The 25414-nt window shown below is 42.7% G+C and overlaps 1 protein-coding gene across 5 annotated transcripts in view; it reads right to left on the reverse strand.

The window, feature by feature from the left end:
* The window catches only part of TMC5 (transmembrane channel like 5), a 61262-nt gene that overhangs the window by 27302 nt on the left and 8546 nt on the right, over positions 1-25414 (reverse strand). For all 5 annotated transcript variants that reach the window (XM_074346263.1, XM_074346265.1, XM_074346266.1 and 2 more), the window contains 4 exons: positions 10491-11216; positions 8311-8483; positions 5085-5174; positions 1767-1866 (listed from right to left, as the gene is read on the reverse strand). In XM_074346263.1, the coding sequence (XP_074202364.1) occupies positions 1767-1866; positions 5085-5174; positions 8311-8483; positions 10491-11155 (1028 nt within the window). In that variant the 5' untranslated portion in view covers positions 11156-11216. The remainder of the gene's footprint in view (positions 1-1766; positions 1867-5084; positions 5175-8310; positions 8484-10490; positions 11217-25414) is intronic.

Genomic DNA, 25414 nt, shown 5'->3' on the forward strand with positions numbered 1-25414 from the left:
TCCATGAGCTGATCAGAAGGTCGATGATGTTGGCTCCTGATTACCTCACCTCCCACCAATCAGAAGAATGTCCATGAGCTGATCACAGCCCTCCTCCCTCACCCTGTCTTTAAAAACTTTTCCCTGAAAGCCATTGGGGAATTCAGGTCTTTTAAACACCAGCTGCCTGGACTCCTTGGTTGATGCCCTACAGTAAACACTACACTGCCCTTCACCACAACCCTGTCAACGGAGTGGCTTTACTGCACTCAGGCAGGCGGACCCAAGTTTGGTTGGTCACTGGGTTAGTCTATGGATAAGGGAATGTCTGGAACAGCCAATACGAAGCCCCAAGGAGGCCAGGATGACTGGAATGGAATGAGCAGGGGGCAGGGTGAAGAGTGTAACAGTCATGGGTGGGTAGGGGGTCCTACAAGTGAGCAGCTCTCAACCTGGGAGATTTTGCCCCCCCCCCCCCCGGGACATCTGGCAATGTCTGGAGACTCCACTGGTTGTAAAACTGGGGGCAGAGCGGGTATCTCTGGCATCTAGTGAGAGAGACCACAGATGCTACTACACATCTTACAATGCACAGAGCAGCCCCCACAGCACAGAATCACCCAGCCCCAAATGTCAGGCTGCAAATCCTGCTGTGACGTCTTTTGGGCCATCATAAGGCCCTTACTCTGTGACAGAGGGAGCCGTGCAGAGTTTGAAAGAGTGTTTTCAGAAAGATCTAGCCGTGGTCGGTCTCTCTACCTTTCCATGAACTCATCACATCTCCTTTGCTCTGGCCCTTCCCTGGCTCTATCTGGTCCCCCACAAAGGCCCACCCCCACATCACCATCTTCCAAGGCTCAGCTCAGCTGTCCTCCTGTTTTGCTCAAGCGGATTGTTATCTTTTCTTCTAGTCCTCCCACTGCCATCTCCTTCTACCTTGATGTGGCCGGATTTTCTTTCTGTCATTTATAAATTACTTGTTGATCAATCTGTCTCCCCGTCCAGACTTTCAAAGTTAGCTTTGCAACCTCAGAACAATTGCATTGTTGGATTATTTGTTAGCAATTGCATCCACTCTACTCGTTTCTGCCAACTGCTACAAATTACAAAAAGAAAAAGAAAGGGTTGAGGAAACATAAATGTAAGAAGGTATGAAGGCTTAAACACTTCCCATTCTTGTTTTTTGACTTCTGGGGTTAGAAAGCTGCTGGGGTTCTGTCGTGTTGGAATTTCGCTTTCTTTTTTTTTTTTTTAAGAGTATTTTGAGACATACAGAGAAGATACCAAAACAGTACAGAAAAGTCCCATCTACTACTCAGCATTTCATTTCCCCACTAACATCTTACATTTCCATGGCAGATTTGTCAGAATTAAGAAACCAACATTGGTGTATTACTTTTTCCTGAACTCCAGACTGTTCTGATTTTATTAGTTTTTCCACCAATGCCCATTTTCTCTTCCAAGACCCATCCATGATACCACACTGCATTGGTTGTCCTGTCTCTTTAGAACCCTCTAGTCTGTGACCGTTTTTCAGCCTTTCCTTCTTTTTGATGACCTTGATAGTTTTGAGGAATACTGCTCAGGTACTTTGTAGAATGTCCCTCAATCGGAGTTTGCCTGATTTTCTTCTCTGGGTAGACTGGGGCTGCAGGTTTTAGGTGAGAGTGCCACAGAGGGGGAGGGTGTCCTTCTGATCACGTGACTTAATTCTAGGGATGCTAACCTTGACCGATCTTGAGGTTTGTGTGAAATCGTGGGCAAGAAGAAAAGCTTTTGGTCCATACCTAAGGTTCCTTTTTTCTTCCATGGTCCTTGGCTGATTCCTGATGGCTTTAATTCTGTCTCTAGATGTCATGGGTATCAGCGATGCAATTAACTTTTGTCCTGCAGACAAAAAATAAATGGAATTTATTTTCCCTTTAGCAGAATAATGGCATTTTAAAATATGGTGCTGAAGATAGAACATGTTTTTATAAGAGAACAAGAAGAATATATGGGCTCGGTGATCCCAAAGCTCACAAGCAAAAACAAGAAAACAGCATGAGGACGTGTTAAATTTCGAAACCAAAGCAAATGGTAGTTTGCATGCAATTCCAATTTAGTGGTTTCCTTTATCTGGTGACAAGAAACATTTAGCAAAGCCAGTGAGACCGACAGCATTTGGTCAGTCTGGCTCTCCTGCGTCTGCCATTTCCGCATGGCTTTCTCTCACCCCCTGCACTCCAGACCCAAGCATCTTCTTTATGTTTCTTGACTGTTGTGTTATGTTCTTCCCATCCAGAAACGACTCCCACCCACATTCTCCCAATAACTCAAATTCACATTTTGGGTCAGCATGGCAGATACTGTTGGTCTCCTACCCCAAAGTCATCTGTCCTTTTTAATAGAATCCAATTTTGTTTAGGAGTCTACCCCCCTCCCATGGCTTCCACAGGGTGGGACCCATCTCCAGGCACAGGGGATGGTCCCAGTGAGTCCAGGCCTCTCCTGATGGTCCCGGCCCCCTTGCAGGTGAACGATTTTGGCCCAGGCATGTGATACGTTGACCAATGTTCTGTGAGGGGTGGTGAGCTGAAGAGTTTCTTAGAAAAGGTTTCTTCCTTCTCAAAAAAAAAAAAAGCAAAACTCAAAAAACAAGGAAATGACAGATCCTTCCTCCTGTGTGTCACATGTGCCACATTCTGTACCAGTGAGGGAAGCAGCTGGGGGGGCCAGCTTGGACAGTGACAGGGGAGCGGGCTGGCCCCCCAGTCCTGTCCTTGAGTGAGATAGAATTCCTCGTTTTAATGAGGTAGTTGAGGTGGAGGGAGAATCCGCAGAAGAGGGCCACCAAATCACTCAAATGGAGATGAGGACTTTGTGTTTTTCCTGAGAAGGAAGTGAGGACAGACAGAGGAAAAAAGGAGAAGGAGGGAAGAGGGGAAAAAAGTAGAAATTCGGGGAGACAGCAGCTTGAGAGGAGACACCCCCATCTTCAATAAAAGAGCTAAAGCCACAAAATACTTTGATGTGAATGGATTTTTTCCCCCTCTTAGAAATCACTGAGAGCAGCTGGCCTTTATGCCTGGAGTATTATGGAATGAAACAGAAACAGCATCCAAGAAACCAGTGTTTGGCATCAGGAGCAGAGAGGCAGGGAGGGCTCAGCTAAGACGTGATTTCACGGCAGACTTGACAATAAGAGGCACCCAGTGCTGTCCAGTCCAGGGTGGGGAGGAAGTGGACCATAGCAGGACAGGACGGCAGTTACGGCGTCAGGCTTGCATTTAATCCCAGATCTGCCACATCATTTAATTTCCCTGAGCCTCAGTTTCCTCATCATGCACATGGAAATGATAGGCATGCCTGTCTCACAGGGGTGGAGTGTGGGGAGTAACTAAAAGTAAATTGGATGGATAACAGAAAGTCAGGACATCAGGCACATGAAACTAGCTTGATCAAGATAAACTCCTTCTTCGGGATTATGTGCTCTCAGAGTGACCCCTTCCTGGGTCTCTAGCATCCTCAGGTCATCTACCAAACCTTCAACCTACTCGAAGTCTTAAAAACCCAGAGCCCTGTGGACAGCTTGGAAGACGCCGCTGCTCCTGTCCTAACTTTTCTGGCCCAGTGTCTTACTACCTTGGATGTTCTCATGTGAAGTCCGAGGGGTGTCTAAGCTCAAGCTCCCCAAGCTGTGAAGGGTCTGAGAAAACGAGTCATTCATAGATGTTGAAAACCAGAACAACTGCTTTCTTTTTCTGTCATGCCGATTGCTGAAAACCTGAGAGTCTGTCACTTCGGTGTCAGAAACGGAGGAGATGAGGCTGAAGCCTGAGGTCACCAGCATCTTGCCTGGAAAAATCTGATTTGAAGATGGACGGCTTTGGACCCCAGATGGGACATTCTCAACCTTGATGACGATTTCATTCACTTGGTCATCAGATAGCATCTCTCGCCTCTTCCAAGCCTCAGTCTCCACTGGGGTGGGCTTCCCAAGACCTCATACGGCAGTCACACTGGCATTGTCGGGAACCACCAGGAAAAGTGATTGCAGTCACAAAGAACCGCCCCATGCACAGATTTTAATGCCAGGATGAGACTGACAAAGCCAGCGCCACACAAATCACAGCACAACTCCCCACACCCACACTAGAGGGGTCTCCTCGCAAAGAGGCGTGCTTTCCTGCAGAGACATCTGTCCCAGTAGCTAGGCAACAGAATTCTTTGTTAAAGGCAGTGGGATTCTAGAAACAGAAGGCAGAGATTCTTCTAAATGACTCATAATCAAAGGGCGAGATTTGCTTTTCAATTTGGTGCCTCTGGCCTAAAACTTCTGTGTTTATAATTGTATATACCTGTGTAAATCCAGATGGGTTTATAGAGAAACAGATATCTCCTGACTGCCTTGGGCGGCCACCCCGCTATCTGTCTGCCTCTATGTAGCCATGGGGTGGCCATGTCTTTTTTCCTATCTAAAAATGATTGGTCCACTTGCAGGCATGTGCCCCAAATGGGGCTGGACAGTGTCTTTCCTCAGCACTGACTGACAGGCCCAGGGAGAAAGGAAAACTTTGCACTGAGATTGCTGAGCTATGCGTATACCTGGTCCTGCTACTGGCCGTGCTCCCAGGCTGCAGAGAAGGCCTGACTGTGGTTGAGATGAATGAGGTAAAGCTTTAAGAGATGCTGGATCAAGCACAGATGAGAAATAGATGGAGGAAAAGAGTCCAGGTGGCATGGAGCCATGGCTTCAGACTCAGAGGCCCTGGTTCCCATAATTCATTCAACAAATATCTTTCAGCACCTACTATGCACCGGGCACCATACTAGGTGCCAGACGGTAATTCTAGCTTCAATTCTGTTTCCCCATATCCTTCGCACCACACAAGTCTTGGGCTGGTGTGATTTGGGTTTCTGTCACTTGCAACCAGAAGAATCCTCATGGAGACACCTTGCTATCCAGACGGGAAAAAACTCTGCATGTCTACAAGAAAACCCCACTGTGATACATTCAGAAAGGGGAGAATCACACCGGAGGCCAACAGGAATGGCAATGTTTGCATTGCCTTGAACATGTTCTTTAGGATTGATTTGGGGGTCACTCTCCATTTAAGCCTTACCTTGGGGTGACTTGAGCCAATCACATCCAGACAAGAGTGGGTCTCCGTAAGCTTGACCGGGGCTGTCATCACCCACATAAGCAGGGTTCACTGGAACGAAGATGTGGGAGACATCGCCAGTTAATCCCACCACACTAGACATGACTGAGCACGTAAGGTCAGTAAGAGTTGTTAACGGGTCACAACTCAGCGTTTGAAAAATACTTGTCTGTGGGGTGGAGGGATGAATAAGCAGAATTCAGAGGGGTTTGAGGCAGCGGAAATACACTCAGTGACACCATAATGATGGATACATGTCGTTATACATTTGTCAAACTCGTAGAATGTTACAACACCAAGAGTGAACCCTAATGTAAACTGTGGACTTTGGGTGATAATGATGTGTCCATGTAGGTACAATTGTAACACATGTGCCACTCTGGTGGGGGACCCTGATATTGGGGGAGGCCATGCATGTGTGGGGCAAAGGGTATGTGGGAAATCTCTATTTCCTTCCCTTCGATTTTACTGTGAACCTAAAATTTCTTTTAAAAAATAGTCTTAATTTGAAAAAATAAGCCAAAGAAAGCTTGTCTAGATGATTACAAAGCTTCCTTTAATTTCTAGAATTTTATGATGATGCATGAATACATTTGAAATTTGTCATGATTTTCTTATGGACAGAATCCACTCAGCATCTACATGAGTGTCAAAATTCAATATATTTTTATTCACCCCCTGGTAAACACTGAAGGCTAAACTCCTTAAAAGAGAAAATGAAGCATATCTTGACGGAGACATGCACAAAATTATACTGCAGGAGGTTCTGGAACTTCTTGCCAGAGATCAGTTCCCAGCTTTATTACTTACTAGCTGCATGCTCTCTGGCATGTTACTTAACCTCTCTGAGCTTTAATATTTTAGTCTGTAAAACAGGGATAATAATAGGACCTTCACATGGGATTGTTGGAGAAATTGAATCATTTAACACATGTAAAGTCTTTAGAATAATCCTGGAAAATAGTAAGCTCTTAATATATATTAACTTTTATGGTAAATCCATTGTTTTTCAGAAAGTATTCTACTTCCCCAACCTTGGACACCTCCACCGAGGTTGGGTATGGTCACGTGACCTGCCTTTACCAGTGGAACACAGCAGAAGTGACAGTGTGCTAGTTCCAAGTCAAGGACTCACAGACATTGTGCATTTCTGGTTGCCACTTAGAGCACTTCTAGCTTATTCCAGAAGAAGAAAATGGCCCAGGTTAGTTCACTGGGCTAGAAGGCACTAAACCTAAACAGAATCTGTGACCTGGAGTCAAGCACAGCCAAACACAGCCTGGTTCAGTCAAACTCCAAGCAAATCCACAGATGTGTGAGTGAGAAATAAATGCTGTTTGCTGTACAACACTGGGTTTTTGGAGTTGTTTGTTATGCAGCATTCCTGTGGCAACAGCTAACTGATGCATCCCTTACAAGTTGTGCTGAATTAATAAATTCAGTTAACATTGCTTAAGGATCTACTATGCACCAGGAAGTGACACTAGGAAAATCACCTGGAGCCTTGAAGGATACATGGATAAGATGGGTTCTTCTTAAGGAGTGCACAGTCTCTCAGGATGGTAGCACACTGGACAAGTGAATGCCAAGGGCTACAACCCTGATCCTAACAGGAGCTCAGAGAAGGAAGCCACACTTGATGTGCCTACTTTTTTAGAACAGTTTTTTTAATTTCCAGCATTGGAGCTTGGCGGTTAGGAATCTGCATTTGCCTCGGTCCTAACCAGCAGTAATGCAGGATCAGAGAGACTAGATTCTGATCCTGGTTCTTTTGATTTAGTAGCCGAGTGACCTTGAGCACCTTTCTCTCTGAGCCTCCGTTTTCCTCTCTGTAAACAGAGAGAGAAGTAGCGTCTCTCTGAAAGGTGGTTGCAGATTAAACAAGACTGTAAAAGGAACAGGGCATCGAAAACACTCAAAACCTGCTTGGTGTTATTTGCTCTGCTTGCATCAGGGTGGGGCAGTGTTTCTCAATCTTTTTCATTACTGGCCTCCCAAGGAGTCTTTTTAGACATTTCTTCCTCATTGCCCTCCCCCACGACATTTTAATACCACAGATATACTGTATATGTGCTATATGTGTATCTGCCCTAAACAGAAAAAGAGGAAGGTATTTTTTCTGGCCTTTCAATAAATTTTTGCCCCTTGGGATTGATACATCCCACTGAGAATGGCTGGTATGAAGGTTTAGAATAGCCCGAGTGAAGGTTTTCTATGCAAAGATGTAACAGTCGGCATTTTGCATTAGTGCATGGTAATGCAACCAATCCCCTCCTCTCTGCCTCCTTCAGTCTCATCCCCACCCACCCCCTCAGGGCTAATGCAGCTGAACAGTCCTCGTCTGCACCATCCAGCACTTGGATCCCTCATTCTGTTGATGGCTGAATACTCCCTCCCTTATCTGGCTCCCGTGGGCTCTGAATACCTATGATATTGACTTGTGTAATGAGTGGCTTCCTCTATCAGATAACAAGTCCCCTTTTTCTCCTGGAAGATGAGAACTGGTAGAGTTTCCTTTGCTTCCCAGAACTAGACCTTTATACACAGCAAATTCTGAGGACGATGTGATTTTTTTCATATATCGAGAATCTGTTTGCTAATTTTCTTTAGTCTTGATGTGCGGGGACCACCTACTCAGTTAGGCTTTAAGTAACGTGAAGACAGAGCTGCTTCTAACTCCCTGCGCCCCTAGTAGGTTCCAAACATACAAGGGCTGACCGTCTGAACACCTTGTATCAAACTAAAGCCGGCTACGAGCGGCCACATAAACTGAATCTAGCCTACCCGTGGTTTTGCTTGCCCAGCTCAGGGATTTTATTTATTTATTTTTAAAGTTATTTTGGAGCATGAAAAACCCTGTCTGGCTTCTTTAGAAAAATCTAAGGATCTGGCCACACTAAGCCCATCTTCCCACATAACCACAATGGGCTGAACCCTGACCTCAGCCACCTCACATAGGCATGGAGTGGGGAACGCCCCCATCTTCCACAATCCCTACCCGACTCGCTTGGATAATTGATGACACTGTTTATCTTTTCTAGATCCTGAGTGTTCAGTTCTTGTAAGATGATATTGAAGGAGCAGGGGATAAATCAATTCTTCTCTTGCTGATCTTTAATGATTGGTCCCAGGCCCACTGAATTTTACTCTCTTCCCAGGATGTGATCTTCATCTTTACAATGCTTACCATAGCCATTGCCAGGAGCACCTGGTACAGGGTGGCCATATGGGTTTGCCATCTCCATGGAGTTCATTTCAATGCTTTCAGGGTAATCTCCATCCTCTCTCCCAAGGATGCCCAAGGGGTCATCATCCCCACGGTGAAATGACGGCTGGATTGAAGATGTTCTGCTGAGCACTCTGAAATCCCAAAATGATGGATAAATATTCATCCAGTAGCATGATAAGGATAGTCATCCATCCATCCATCCACTCCCCAATCCATTCATTCCACAAATGGTGAATGAATGCCAACCATGTGTTAGGCATGGGCAAGGGGGTGACAACACGAAGATAAAGACATAGGGTGTCTACCCTCAGGGAACTCTGAAGACAGTCTGGTAGAGCTTCTTAAACACAGCCATAAGCAACTATAATACAAGTAGCAATGGATGAATATCTGAAGACAGGCTCAAGGAGTTCAGAGGAAAGAACAAGAATTCAGGCTGGGGGGTCTGGAGGTAAATCTACCTGGAAAAGAGGTATCTGAGCTGGGATTTGAAGGATAAATTCATACACAAAGAGTTAAGACGATGGCACCTCAAGGATGAAGAACAGCACAAATGAAAAAGTGTGAGACCAGAAAGTGCTGAATACAGAAAGCGAATGCTAGGAAAGTCAATTAACCTCGAGCAATAGTTCTTAATTTTACATACATACCAATTTCCAGTACCTGCCCCAGACAACTAAACAGACGCTCTGAAAGTTGGGCCCAGGCGTTTGTATGAGTTTTAAGGCTCCCCAGATAATCAGGCAATTCTCAGCATCAGCCAAGGTCAAGAACTGCTGGCTTAGGGTATAGAGTGAGGTAGGGAGGGGATAGCGGAGGTGGGAGGAGGTTGGTCAGGCTGGGCTTTGGCTGGCACCTTACATTAGCCCGGTACATCCTCATTCTTACATGTTCTCAAAAGTGATGTGGTGTGGTCTTTCTCTCAAAGGTTATGGAGAACCATGAAAGATGAGAGACAAGGAAGGGACAAGGTCAAAGGTATATTTTTAGTGATGAACAGGGAGTAAGGGATAAGACCCAGGAGGACCTTTTGACCTGGCCTTGTTAGTCCTCCTATTTAGGTCCTGAAGACATTTAACCCCGCTGCACACCCAAATCCCATACCCTTGTTCCCAGAGATCAATAAAAGCCATTAGTATTTGTTGAATTCATAAATATTACTAGTAGAAATAGTACATACAAAATAAGATTTGTATCCGTTAAAATGTCACATGGTAAAATGTGTTGTAGGTTAAAATAACCTGAAAAATAAATAATCACATCTGCCTGGCAACATGAACACTGAAAGACAACTAAGGACAAATTAGATTTTGCAGAACTGTCACCCGAGAGTAACACGGTCAATATTTAGAACTGTACCTAGTAAAATTTGTCAGTGATCAAAGCGGATGGGATATTAAAGTCTTCTTGGCAAAAATTTAGACTTACAGAATGTGAACCTGGAAAAATGAGACCTTAAAAAAAAAAAAACAAAAAAACAGCCTTAAAGGAATACTGACAATGGCAAAAAAAAAAAAAAAAAAAAAAACCTAATGAAAACAACAAAGCAGAAAATTAATGAACTAAATCTGCTGCAGACACAAAAATTCTGAAAATTCCATTCTGACAAGAATAATATTAAAATAAAAATGAAAGTGGAAAAATCAGGAGTGGCTCAACCATCTTGCACAAAAAAAATTGAGGCATTAAATGCACTTCATGAAGTTAGACCTTCAAAAGATTTTCTTGATTAAAATGCATTTCTGTTGATGTAATTCTGGTTAAAATGTTTGGGTTCATAACTGTCAAGTCTTACCCTGAATCTCACTGGAGAAATCGCAGGGTCAAAACAGTGGGGATCTAAATGTCTTGCAGGGATTAGACGGGAAGAGGTAGGAGACTGGGAAGGGTGTTCTCCAAGCAAGAACTGATGAATCATTATGTCCAAGTAAGGGCTTGAAGCCTCAGGCTGAGACTCCATGGCCTGGGTGAGGTCTACAGGTTGGCAGGGAAGTTCCACCACAAATTCAGGTCACCGAAACCATCATCCGTGTCCCTAACCCAACATCGCCAACCAAGTTCCACTGACTTAAAGGTCTAGCCTTCATCCCTCATTCCCGATGGAGGGAGATGCCGGCACTTACTCCCTGGTCACTTACGGATTCTCAGAAGAGCCATAATCACGATCATTCTCAGCACCTGGGTAATCAGGTGCCCCCCAAATGTCTGGAGAGTTCTGGTAGTCCTCAGCACCAGGATAGTCTGGTTCCTCAAAAAAGTTCAGAGACTTAAAATGATTCTCAGCACCTGGATAATCAGGTTCTCCCAAAGTGTCTATATATGGATTGATTCTGGATCCAGCATGTTCTGGATTCCTTCTGGAACCTGGATAATTGGAATGGGATCTGGGGCCAGGATGGTTAGAATTTCCCTGAGCTCCAGGGTAGTCTGGTTCTCCAAAGGGGCCAAGATAATCTGGATTTGTTCTAGAGCTTGCATAGTGTCCACCACCTCTGGAATCTGCAAAATCAGGATTTTGTTGAGATGCAGGGTAACCTGGCTCTCTGGATGAGCCTGGGTGGAATGGATTGCTCTGAGATCCAATATAATCTGGTTCTGCCAAAGACTGGGGATAGTCTGAACTTCTCGATCCTACAGAGTATGGGTTGCTCCTGGTGCTGGGGTAGTTCGAGTTGTTCAGAGGACCTGGAGAATCTGGATAATCCCGAGTTTTCACATATCCCCGTGTATGGTTCTGAGCCCCGGAATAGTCAGGGTAATCTGGATCTTCTTCATATGCGTTATTCCTGTAGTAGGCACACATGTTTACCCTGGATGTCAAAATATTCCTGCATTTGCAGTTACTCAAGGATCTCTTTTTTTATCTGAAAAACAAAAAAGTAGGAAAGGTCAGATTTTTTTCCTTTCTCTCCTGCAAAGATTGATGGTTATCTTCCAGTATCTGTTCTTCTTTCTTTGGTAGCTGGGTACACAGCTGCCCAAAATAAAGACGGTGTTTCCTGGCTTCCTGCACATCTAGGTGCAGCCATGAGTGGCCAGTGGGATGTAAGCAGAAGCGGTATTTACAACTTCCAAGTTGTGCTGCTAAAAGAAAGGGGTATTCCTCCCTTTCTCAGTCTCCTTACTTCCTGTGGGCCAGAATGTGGAAATAATGGGGTGACACCTTGGGCCACGCATGTGCAGGCAGCACCCACCAGAGGGATCACAACACAACAGATGGCAGAAGCCCGGGTTGTTGATTTCACAGATCAGTGCCCACAATGCACACTTGGGCTTTTATGTAAAGAAAGAAAGAAACCATTATCTTGCGTAAACCACTGCTTTTGGGGTCTGATACATTTGGCCAAACATATATCCTGACCAATACCTTCCCCTGGTTATGGGGAAGGGCAACAATGAACCAAAAGACTGGAAGAAACAAGGACTTTTCCGAGCAGTCTAATTGGACTTGTGGTTCTTGGGTTCAAAGTGTAAATTACTATGAGTGCACGAAGGAAGAATGGTTAATGGTAACTAGGGAACTTGGGCAAGGAGACAAGTGCTACCACCCCTTCCAGGTTGAAAATATGAGTTCTATGAGTTATCATCTGTAGACACAGCATACTTTCCAATCAGAAGTGATCGGGTTTTAACTTCTAAGTGAGCAGACTATCTTATTTTTACTTACCTGTTACCCATTTTGCCTTCTTTTGCCCTGATTTTCCTCTGGGCATCTGTCCCTGCCCCACTCTTGGTCCAGGAGATTCAGGAAAGGCTAACTGCCTTCCTGACTCCAAGGATGGTCATGGGACCAGGATTGGCCAGTCACTGTCCGCCACGCCCCTAGCCACAAGATTCGGCTCAGGAATGGGCACATAACCCAAGTTAGCCTTCCAGGACCTTGACTGGACTAATTGGGGAAAGATGAGCTCTTAGTCCACTAGGTTCCTGCAGGGTTAGACCTTAAGCCTGGAACTTCTGGTGTAGCGTCAGCCAGAAAAGAGAAGAAAATAAGTAGGGGAGAAAATTTAAAGAAAGAATCAACAGGACTTGTGGACTGACTTGATATGGGAAGGGTGAGAGGTAAGGAAAAGAAAAAAACAAAAATAGTTCCACAGTTTAAAGCCAGTGTGATCAGATAAACAGAGATGCTTCTGAAAGAAGGAAATCAACCATGTTTAAAGTTCAGCCAATGTTTACAAGTTTATCTCTATGTAAACAAAAAGCATTAGACGTTTTGTTGAGTAATCAGAGCTAAAGAATTAATCTCCTACCGTCATTTATTTGCCAACTCAATTCCATACTTTTCAGCATAGCGGAAATCAATTTTTTATTATTTTGTCCCTGTCCAGCATCCACTTCTCTCTTTTGCGGTAACATTGTTGCGGAAAAATGTGTTACAGCTCAGTTGTGACAGCAACCTGATCCGGGCGAAAGACCAAGCAGCACTCGGAGAGCTGGAGAACTCAGGTTTATTACACCAGAACGCCCAGAAAAACTAACATTTCAAGCTCTGGACCCCGTCTGTAGGTTTACACAAGCATTTTATAGGCTGCCAGTTTTATACTTTGCAGCATCATATGCAAATAAAGTACAACAGAAGTTGACCAACCAGGAACAAGCTTTGTAAAAATAGGCCAATCAGGAGTGAGCTCCATGCAAATGAAGTACTAGAAATGGACCAATCAGAAGTTAGGGAAGTGGACCAATCAGAAGTGAGAGTAATAACTAATCAGAAGTGAGAGTAATAACCAATCAGGAGTGAAGGAAATAACCAATCAGAAGTGAGCTAAGGGAATCAATAAAATTCTAGGTGTAAGTTAGCCTCTTTAGAGGCAAAAAGTGAGATAGAGCTTCTGGGCCTGGGAACCCCACGGTGCTGGCAAGAGAGTAGTGGCCCTGCCTGGGGGTCCTGCCTGTCTTTTTATGGGGCTTCCCGCCTCACCATGTTCCCCCTCAGTCCATGTCAGCCAGGTGTACACATGCGACCCAGACAGAATTGTTTTCTTCCTGATCACAGTGGCTGGTTGGGTCAAGGTATATATACCCAGTTAGAGCCAGTTACACTCAGTTCTGGGAGTTTTGTCAGAAATGTTGGAAAGAGAAATTTTCTCTCTTAGCTGGACTTGGACTTAGAAAGTTCTAAGTCTGAAGCTGCCAGAGGTCACCAGGGAAGGAGGCCTGCCTGAGAGTGGTGCCATCAGGGAAGGGAATAGAACCAAGAGATAAGCAGAAAGAGGGATCGAATGCTGATGACATCGTTTAAGCCCCTGAATCCAGCCATGCTTGAAGGCAGGCAGCCACTGGATACTTGGGTCATTACATTCCCTTTTGGACTTATTAGTTTGAGTTGGGTTTCTGTCATGTGCAAATGAAAGAAAATTCCAACTAATATGCTGAGTTTTACAAACAGAAACATCTACACAAACTGAGTACCCTGTAGACTAAATGTGTGTTTTATGGCAACTTATTTTTCATAACATTTACTTATATTATAAGACTAGAAGTTTTGCAAAATTATTATAAATCAAAAAAAAATGTTAAAAGTTAAAAAAAAAGACTAGAAGTTAACAAATATTTATGGTCTAGGATAGACCATGTACACACACGTGTGTGTACGTGTGTATGTGAAAATTCATCAAGTACACTTAAGAATTGTGCACATCTCTATAAATGTACTACTTCTCATTTTGAAAAAGAAAATGAAAAAGACCTGAACTGGAAGCCACAACAAAGAACCTTCTATTTCCCCAAGGGGCCATTATACCAGTTGAAAAAGAATGAATGTTTCTGGCTCACAAACATTGCCAACTTTCTTATACGTAGATCACAGAAAATCTGAATTGATGAAAGCAGAAACTAGGTGAGAACAGAACACATCTGAACTGAATCATCTGTCTGTGTGATGCTGTAAAACGAAACAGTTAGGAACCCAGCCCTCGGCTTCGGGTATAACTGGGTTTGGTTTCCAGCTGCTGGCTGTGCGGACTTGGGCAAGCGACTCAACCTCTCTGAGTCTGTTTCCTCACATATCCAATACTGACTAATAATAAGGGTTATTGTAAGGAAAGAACAAGATGAGGCACAAAAAGAGCTGGTACCAAGGGAGCATCCGCTGAACAGAAGCTTTTGTTTAGCACTATTTCGATTCGTGTGTAACATAAATATAGCTTCCACAAGACATAAGGGTTGGGAGACAATAAAAGTCAGGCCAGACAGTTAAAAAAAAAAAGTTTTATAATAAAGAAGAGGGAGAAGTCATTCTACCAAATTCCTAGTTGGCATAGTGACTGTAATTGAGAACTAAGTTTTGCTATGAGGTTCGTATTAGCCCAGACTGAAAGGGAATCACACCAGTTATCTAATACTCATTTCTCATAAAAAAAAAAAAAAAGAGGAAGTATACCAGGTTTTCAAGAGGGCCATGCTTCTTCCCCGGATGAATTTCTGAAAAGAATGTATCATGAGAACCTTCCAAAGGGCTCCGATGACCACATAAGAAAGCCTGGGCTCAGGCGCATCAGCAAAGAGCTCAGACGCTCTAGCACCTCCAGGATGAGCTGCAGGGGTAGAGTTGGGGGAGGCTCTGGGTTCCCTGCAGGTCATTTTTCAAGATGAGCAGCCCCCTTTCAGAAAGGCAGAGGTGAGAGGGAAGGGTGGAGCTTAGTGGGAGAGCACATGCTCAGCATGCAAGAGGTGCTGGGTTCAGCCCCCAGCACCCCCTCCAGGCAGAAATAAATGAATAAACCTAATTACCTCCCCCTCATAAAACAAACAATACAAGCAGAAAGGCAGTGGCATTTGGCTATTTCTGGCCAGTGGACTGTGAGCATATGTGTCACTTCCGAGCCAAAACACGACCTTCCAACTCCCTTTCCTCCTGCCATGGCAAACAGTGACAGTTCACATGGGGACCCATTCACAAGCCTGGGTTCCCACAGGACTAAATGGAGCATGGCCCACCTTGCAACAACCTACGATGGCTTTTCAAGAGCATGAAGTAAACTGTCAGAAGCTAAATCATTGAGATTTTGAGTTTGTTTCTTGATGTGGCAGAGCTTAGCCTAGCCTGACAATACAAGACCATTTAGAATCTATGACAAATTCATATGTGTCTGTGTGTTAGGTACATGACTCCTGGTTTGAATGGGTGATCATAACAACCTTGCATCTGTCATTCAGCTAGCCCAGGAATGTTCAGCGGAGAGACATACGTGAATTTGTTATATATTCATGAATGAATGAATCGTTGGCTGATCACATAAAACATCTATCTACTTACCTGTTTACCTACTTACCTATATGTGTGTGTTTACGTGTGTGTTATATGAATAGATATATTCTATAATATATTCATAAACATATTTATGAATATATATGTTCGTGAATGTATTCATAAAATACACACACAGATAGATAAAGTAGATGGATAGATAAGTAGATGATATATGGATAAACGTTATATGTGATCAGCCAACAGTTGGTTTCAAGCCTATCAGTACAGTGCCCTATTCTACTGATGTCATCTGACAAGAGCCCGGATGGTGCGTGTCCTTTACACAGACCAGGCACAATGGTGCTCTAATCACTGCCACCTGCACTGGGACAAGTTCCCAAACAAACAAAAAGCTAAGCTCACAGAAGACGATTGGGAGAGAACAGGAGGAGGAAATAACTACAAGGAAATAGTCTTGTCCTGACTGTCAAATGAAATGGGAGTGGTCTTCTGAGAACCTTGCTCATAGTTTCTTGTTCACTATTACTGGAACAAATGTCTTGTTTTGTCAAAGGAATAATTTTTGCTTTGTGCCTTGGAAAAAGCACAAAGAGGATATTAGACTTTTTTTTCCCTTGCCTCCAAATTTTATTGGTCCAGTATCTTCCCCATAAGGGACCAGTGAACCATCTATTCTGAGTTCTTTTGACATCCATTTAGGGTTTCCCATTTCACTGTTTCAATGGTTTTCAATCACATTCCCAAGAAATGATATGCCTTCTGAATCTGTTCATCGTGGACTCCCCGTTTGATTGCACAAGACTCCTGGTTTGAATACGTCATCATAAAAACCTGGCTTTTGTCCTTTAGCTAGTCTAGGGAAGTTCAAAGGGTAAATTACATCCTAGAGCCTTGATGAGGTCACATTCAGCCTCTTTATCTGGATCTCTGCTGCCTCGTAGCTTTCTCACACTTAAGCCAGCATAAGCCAAGGCAAGCCACCCACAAACTCTGTTGTTCAGCCATGAAAGTGACCTCACAAAACAGTGACATGGGGTCATTACAGATTGTCGGGCCAGGCTGCGTGTGTAATGAGAAAAAACTAGAAACAATCCAAAAATCCATCAACAAGGGATGGACCAAATCAATGACAGCACATCTGCACGATGGAATACCACAGAGCTGTAAAAAAGAACACTCTAGATCTACATGTACCAGCAGAAGACAGCCAGCTTTGTATGGCACATCCTTCTAATCTTTTCTCGTGTCCTGCCCCGGGACGAGGCTAGAGTCACGGCCATGCAGTCATGCACTGTGCAAAGGTTAATTCTGCTAATTGAAGCCAGCTATTACTGGAAAAACAAGGAAAGAGAAACCAAAGCCTTGTAAAAGTTAACCTGACCACCACCAAATGCAGGACATCACCCCATAAAAGGCAACCCGAGGCCATGAATTCTAATTTCAGCTGTATGTCTCACCTTCTAAAGGGCTGACCTTTGTCAACACATGACAACCTTTCAACCTAAATGAAATCAATGTTGCTCACGCTACCTACAATCCTGTGAGTGGTGGGAGACATACACATATTTAAGACCCATAGTCCAAATTATCAAAGTGAGACTATAGAAATTCTTAACTAGTTCCAGTGAGCCACCATCCAGTCGATTTAAAACAGACGTAGCAAAATTTTTAAACTTTTTTGGGGGATTATATTTTATTTTGCCAAATAAGGACACTGAAAGCCATGACACAAGGAAGGGAATAAATTGGGAATTTGGGATTTGCAGGTACTAACTATTATCTATAAAATAGATAAACAGCAAGGCCCTGCTGTATAGCATAAGGAATTATATTCAATACCTTGCAATGCCTATAATAAAAAGAATATGAAAAGGAATATATATACATATATATATATATATATATATATGTATAAATGAATCACTGTGCTGTACACCAGAAAGTAATACAACATTGTACATTGACTATACTTCAATTAAAAAAAGAAAAAAAATGAAATTTTTAGCTTTTTAATGTAAATTGGCGATCACTGTACTAGTCAAAACAAAACAAAACAAAACACACACACACACACAAAAACCCAAAAAACAACAGCTACCACAACCTGCTATCACTGGTATTACATAAAACATTTTATGGACTTTTTTTTAAAAAAGGAGAAGGTCCCAGTCTCAAAAGAAACAGCAGTCCATTTAATTGAATAGATTAACCTTCTTAAAAAATTACTCCTCTATCCTTATGTTTCTCACTTTGTCCCAAGCAGATGCAAACTTTGCACAAAGCAGCCTGGTCTGCAAATGCTGGTGTCAGGACCATGGTGTCAGGTGTGCAGGGGTTTTCTCTCAGGCTGGCTTTTGCTAGAAGCTGGACCACCCACGATTTACAGAAGGTTATAATCTCTAACGAGGGTCTGAAGTCTGAATATTCCCAGCTTCTGACTGCGGGCCACGTGTCCTGAAAAATCAGGTGACAGAGGACTTGACTCCCGCAAGAGATCATTTCATACTGTGCCCCTCAGTCAGGTGCCTACACGAGAGGGACACACTTCTTCAACGCCTTCTTGTTTTCTTCTCTTAATAACTTTAAAAAATGGACTACAGTATAGAGAATAAAAGAACAAATATTACCAAATATTAACCTTTTCAGATTAATTCCAGGTTTGCACTTATTTTCTCCAAGAAATAAAACATTACTGGCAAAGCAGAAGCTCTAAAGCTTCCCCCCAGTCCAGTTTCCCACCACCTCCCTCCTCTTCCCTGTCCAGAAACCAGGACGACCACGAATGTGGTGGGTGACTTTCCATTTCGTATTGTTTATACTTTGACCACTGTGAGGGGTTGAATTGCGTCCCCAGAAAAAGATATGCTGAAGTCCTTAACCTCTGGTATTTCAGAATGGGAAGTTACTAGGAAATAGAATCTTTACACGGGTAATCAAGTTAAAATGAGGTCATTAAATTAGCCCTGATCCTTATTAACAAGGGAACTTTGGACACAGACACGCACAGAGGGAGGAGTACGTGAGGAGACATTGTGATAGCGCTGTGTGAAGACTGGAGTTATCCTGCCACAAGCCAAGGAATGTCTGGAGCTACTGAAGTTGGAAGAGGTCAGTAAGGATCCTTCCCCTACCGGGGACCATTATCCTGCCGACAGCTTGATTCCAGGCTCCCAGCCTGCAGAACGTGAGATAATAAATTTCTGTTAAGCCACCCAGTTTGTAGTACCTTCTTAGGCATCGCCAAAGTCCTCTGGGAGCAAAATCAGCACTCCTCCCACCCTGGCCCTTGCACTTGAGAATGGCTGAGTTAAACCGAGATTAACATGGGATCTAAAAGGGCTTTTCCAACTCTACAGGTCAATGACATCAAGAAAAATGTATAGGAAAAAAAGAAAAGGAAATGGAAGCAGACGGGAGACCTTTTCATGAAAGAGAAATAAGTGGCCATTTTGGACGAATGCGGAATCTAAGGAAGTGAAATGGATGTATTTCTGAGACAGGATAACCACTGCCTATTTGGAGTCAGACAGTGAGCAGAACGTGCCTGTCTCGCTGAATCCCCACTCGTTTCGGCGTGGGGGGAGCTCTTCACGCTCTGGTTTTACAGGTGAGCAGACTGAGGCTCAGAAGGAGTCAGTAACTTCTCTGATTCTCACCGACAGTCAGCAGGGGAAGGAATTTGAATATGTTTCTTAACTACGACACTTGACTGTCTCCCATGTGGACTGACTTCCTCACTTTTTTTACTTAATGACTGACATGTTTCAAACAATCCATGAAGATTGCTCAAGCAGAAAGGGCAAAAGGGGCAGAGATTTCTCCCCTTCTAAAAATAGAAAATCAAAAAAACACACAATTAGGATCTAGGTAAAAAAGTTTCTTTGCAGAAAGGAAAGTAATAAAAAAAAAAAAGCTGAATAAAAGGAGGCAAGAATTGGCATGAAGACAGACACACAGACCAACAGAATAGAATAGAGAGTCTGGAAATAAACCCTTGCATGTAGAGTCCAGTGATTTTCAACAAGGGTGACAGAACCATTCTATGAGGAAAAGACAGCCTTTTCAATAAATAGTGTTGGGAAAATTGGATAGCCACGTGCAAAAGGATGAAGTTAAACTCTTACTTTATACCATATACAAAAGGTAATTCAAAATGGATCAAAGACCTAAAAGTAAGACCTAAAACTAAAAAACTCTCAGGAGCAAACAGGAGGAAAGATTCATGATCTTGGACTTGACAATGATTTCTTGATATGACACCAAAAGCTCAGGCAACAAAAGTAAAAATAGACAAACTGGGCTATATAAAAATTTAAAACTTCTGTGCATCAAAGAACACAATCAGAAGAAAGAAGAGGCAACCTGTGGAATGGGAGAAAATAATTGCAAATCAAATATCCGATTAGGGGTTAATACCCAGAATATATGAAGAACTCCTATAACTCAACAACATCAGCAACACGCACACACACACAAATACAAATAACCAGATTTTAAAACAGGCAAAGGACTTGCATAGACATTTCTCCAGGAGACATACAAATGGCCAACAAGTATATGAAAAGATGCTCAACATCACAAATCATTAAGAAATGCTAATCAAAGCCACAATGAGATATCACCTCAAATCCATTAGGATGGTCTTATCAAAAAAAAAAAAAAAAAAGCAGAAAATAGCACATGTTGGTAAAGATGTGGAGAAATTGCAACCCTTGTGCATAGTTTGTGTACAAGGTATGGTGCAGCTGCTACGGAAAACAGTATGGAGGTTCCTCAAAAAAGTAAAATTAGAACCATGATTCAGCAGTCCCACTTCTGAGTGTATATCCAAAAGAACTGAAAGCAGGGTCTCAAAGAGATATAAGTACACCCGTATTATTCATAAAAGCCAAAACGTAGGAGCAATGCAAGGGTCCACCAATGGATGAATGAATAAGCAAAATGGAGTACAGCCACACAATGGAATATTATTCAGCCTTGGAAAGGAAAGAGGGGGAGGGTATAGCTCAAGTGGGTTCAATCCCCAGTATCTCCTCTAAAAATAAAAAGAAACAAATAAACATAATTACCTCCCTTCCCCTCAAAAAATAAATAAGTAAATAAAAAGGAAAGAAATTCTGACACAGGGTACAACATAGATGAACTTTAGGAACATTATGCCAAGTGAAATAAGCTAGTCACGAAAAGATAAATGTATGATCCTGAGTCATCAAACAAACAACAAGCACAACAGTGGTTGCCAAGGGCTGAGGGGAGCAGGAAATGGGGATTTGTTTTGTTGTTTAGAGGGTATAGAGTTTCAGTTTTGCAAGAGGAAAATGTTTCAGAGATTGGTTGCATAACAATGTGAATGTACTTAACACTGCTGAACTGTACACTTAGAAATGGTCAAGATGGTAATTCAGTTTATATATATTTTACTACAATTAAAAAAAAAAAGAATTGTAAACTCACAAACAAGAAAACAAAAAAAGGAGACAGAATACTTCCAGATCACAGTCATTTCAAAATGAAAATCAGTTTTTAAAAGAAGGAAAACACTAAAGCACCGTGTCTGGGGAAAAGGGGGAGAGAAGCTGGAATAAGCTGACTGTGTGAATGGTTCTTTTCCCAATCCCCAAATAAGCTACAGAAGTTTTAAAATAAATCAAAATCAAAATGTGTATCGAATTTTTGAACTGTGCCATTTACTTAAAGCCTCAAAACAAGCACAATAAAATCATCATTAAACGCTGAACAGAACGGAGGGAAATAGCTCAGTGGTAGAGCACATACTTAGCATGCAGGACGTCCTGGGTTCAATCCCCAGGACCTCCATTAAAAAAAAAAAAAAGTTGAACATAACATTCATCAAAGCCCCCTTATTCATATAGGTAACTATATATTTATAGACAGAGACACATACAAGGAAAACCAAACCATGTTATTAAATTCTAGCTAGATTATGAAAGAAGCCAGTCTCAACGAGCTACATTCTGTTGATTTCGGCACAAACACATCTCATTTATAAATTGAGGGTTTCAGATCAGCGCCGGCAGGGATTCTTGAAAGGATCATTCTCTTTGTGGAAAATAACAAGGAATCTCTCAGCGACAGTTCCTTCCTTATTATTTCTCATTCGATAATTCAAATTAACAACCCTGTCTAGTCTCAGTTGGAGCTTATGGCTCTTTAACACCTCTCTGAATTGGCCACAGTTTCTTTCTCAATGAGGAGGGAGCAAAGCTCCAACTTTCATGAGGCCACAACTTATGATGGGAATTTAACAATTTCATTTTTTAAATTAATGTACAGTAAAGCATTTTGGTGTACCGGTCTTTGGAGTTGAACACATGCGTAACCACCACCACAATCAGGACACAGAAGAGTTCCATCACCCCCAAAACTCCCTGTGGTCACCCCTCTTCCCACCCTCAGCCCAGCATGGATCTCTTCTCCACCCCTAGAGTTTTGCCTTTCTCAAAGTGTCATATAAATGGAATCACACAGAATGTAGCTCTTTGAGACTGGCTTCTTTCATAACCTAGCTAGAGTTTAATAACATGGTTCGATTTTCCCTCTATACGTCTCTGTTCTCTAAATATATAGTTACCTATATGTAAAAGCAAGTGAAACGGGATTTCCATTTACAATAATAACACGTTTCCTTTTAAATAAATCTATTAGGCAAAAAGAACAGATAAATAATAGTGCGCGTGGTAAGAAAAGGGGGCAACAATTACGAAGGTGGAATACAAATGACTAAACTTGGGGAAACAACATTATACAAAAATATAATTACTCTCCCCTCCCCTCCCCCTCCCCCCCCCAAACACATGTGAAATACCAATTGTAATTCTAAGAATTCCTGAGAGAGAAGGAAAGGAATTTTCAAAGAAGACATTGCTCATTCGCAGGCATCTCAGCTGAACCAAACCCTCACGATTACGGTTCTAGAATCTCGATTCCTTTCAGGCACCTGATTTGGGAAGGACAATTCCCACACAAGGAATGACGGCCACCACACGTCTGTGATGGGTTGCCCAGGCACCAGGCCACGCATTCAGACACCTCCACGTTTCAGCGGAGTCCTTGATTTATTTTGCTTACAAGCACCTTGTTGTTCTTTCTGGGCTGGTAGTGTTAGCTCAACATTTACTTTGGCTGTCATCATTGAAGCCACTGTAAACAAATGCGTTAGAATCCTTTACCTGCAGGTGAAGTTCAGAACAAGGAAATAAAGCCAATGAAATCACTCTTTTAAAAGCTTGTGAGGACAAAACCGTCAGTCACTCACTGACCCAAACCCTCCCAGAACTAAACGTTGGTTTGCGCATGCCCCAGGGGGCTTCTCAGAGCCGGTTCCTGCCTTTGACTCAGGCACGTTCAAGGCCACGTGTTTGGACCCCTCTGAAAATAAGGTCTGTGTTTGCTGTGAATAGAAGGGGATATACAAATATAACAAAATGAGTACATCTTGTTCTTTTCTCATGTCTTCCCTTCACCAAGGAGTTTACTAAGTTTTCAAGACATTTACTTAATTCCCAAGGAGCAGTCATCGTATTTTACGAATGTCAAAAGAATATAAGATTTTTTAGCTTGTTAAGCATGAGAGAAAGTGTCAAAGGCTGGAAAATGAAGACAGATTTTAACCTTAGAAAGGGCATCACCTTAGAAAGGGCAAACATCCATCCGGAGAATGGTCTAATGGGCTGCCTTTAGCACTGAGACAGCCAATGCTCCTTTAATACCAAATGAAGATGAGTTCTAATGTATTTTAAAAATAAGAACTGAGAAACTTGGGATGATAGAGTTGGCAAATGTCACCAACTAATCTCCGGGAGGAAAACTCAAGAAAAAGCTAGACTGGGGACAATTCTTTAAATGTATATGGATGTTTCAAAGTCCTTCAAATTCACATTACAGTCACTAAGATACCTACTTCCTCTGTTACTTTTATCCTTTCTTGGTGGGAATTCTCTGGACCAAACCCTTCCCAGGGCTCTCATCCTTACCATAATTCCAAATCCTCCCCACACCAAATGACACTTTATAATAAGACTTTCTTTCTTGTGTATAAGACTGTCCCCGAAGTAGATGAAACCCACCAGCCTTGGATGTAAAGCTGGCTGATGCAACTGAATTGCAAGATAAAAATTAGCATTTGTACTCAGGTGCCAATGTTTATTCTGACATTTTTCTGTGTGAGTGGCTTTTATTCTGTTTTAGAAAGAGATTGGTGGAAGCCATGATCTAGGGCAGGGATCGGCAGTCGCAGCAATTTTGCCCTTCCATAGCACATTTCACGATGTCTTGGAGGTGCTGACTGAAATAAAATGCACGACCTAAAAGTTGAGAGTTACGTCTTATTTGGCGGACAATTTCTGAGGACTCAAACATGGGATGACAGCCCCTCAGATCACTCTGGGGGACTGCTCTGAAGAGGTAGGGGAGGAGCCAGGATACTCAGGAGTTTTTACAACAAAGACCAGGTAGTTGGAACATCAAAAGATTGTTGGAAAACCAGATATCTCAAGTTAAAGAATTTAGTGCTTTTTAATGTATGGGAAGGTGCAAAGGTCTGGGCTCGTTAATCATTCCTATGATAGGCACCTGGCTATCTAGGGCCAGCATCCTGTTCTTTCACATCCTGAGTTCCCTCAGGGTGCACCGAAGACAGTGGCTGCAGAGGCTGGCTGCCTGCTTGTCTGCATCCTGAGTTCCTTCCACTCACCGTCAGGGGTGACAGTAGCAGCTGATGACTTGATGGCCACAGCACTCTTTGTTTACTGATATGGCTGATGATATTTTTCATGTACAGAGGCATTCTTGGTTGTCACAATTTCGGGCGAGGAGTGTGATATTGATAACTATTAGGTACCAGCCAGAGATGCTGCTAAACAGCCTACGATGCTACAGGATAGCACAACAGAGAATCATCTGGCCCAAAATGTCAGGAGTGACCAGCTTGAGAAAGGAGATCTCCAGGAGATCATTGAGGGCAATACTGTCCTATACAGGCAGACCTCAGAGACACTGTGAGTTTGGTTCCAGACCACTGCAGTAAAGGGAATATCGTAATAAAGTGAGTCATGTGAATTGTTTGGTTTCCTAGAGCTATAAAAGTTATGTTTACATATACTTTCTCCTAGTAAGTGTGTGATAGCATTATGTCTAAAAAAAAATATACATATCTTAATTTTAAAATACTTTATTGCTAAAAGTACTAACCATTTTCTGAATCTTCAGTGAGTCTTAATCTTTTTGCAATAGTAACATCAGAGATCACTGATCACAGATCACACTGTAACTAATAAACTAATCATGAAAACGTTTGGAATATTGTAAGAATTACCAAAATGTGACACAGAGACAATGAGCAAATGCTGTTGGGAAAATGGTGCCGATAGACTTGCTCGGTGCAGGGTTGCCACAAATCTTCAATTTGTAAAAAGAGAGAAAAAAAAGCAATTATCTGCAAAGCATGATAAAATGCCTGTGGACTTTTCACGATGACGGAATTGTTCTATACGGCACTGTCCAATATGGTAGCCGCTAGCCATATGTGTCTACTGAGTCCTTAAAATGTAGCTAGTTACCACCTCCCCCCTAAGAATGTCGCTAGTGCACCTGAGGAGCTGAATTTTTAATTTTATTTAATTTTAACTAACTTTAGTGTAAATAATCATAAATAGCTATGGGGCCACTGGTGCAGGTCTAGGGAAGGAATAGAGAGTGAAGGGCAGAGCTGAAAGGGACTCCAGCATTGAAAGCATCACTGATCTGTGTGTATCGGGAGCATCAGGCTGGGGGCTCATGAGAGCCACCCGGGAGCTTGCTGGAGATGGGGGCCTGTAGATGGTCAGG

This window comes from Camelus bactrianus, chromosome 18 (assembly GCF_048773025.1).
Source record: "Camelus bactrianus isolate YW-2024 breed Bactrian camel chromosome 18, ASM4877302v1, whole genome shotgun sequence".
Taxonomy (NCBI): Eukaryota; Metazoa; Chordata; class Mammalia; order Artiodactyla; family Camelidae; genus Camelus; species Camelus bactrianus.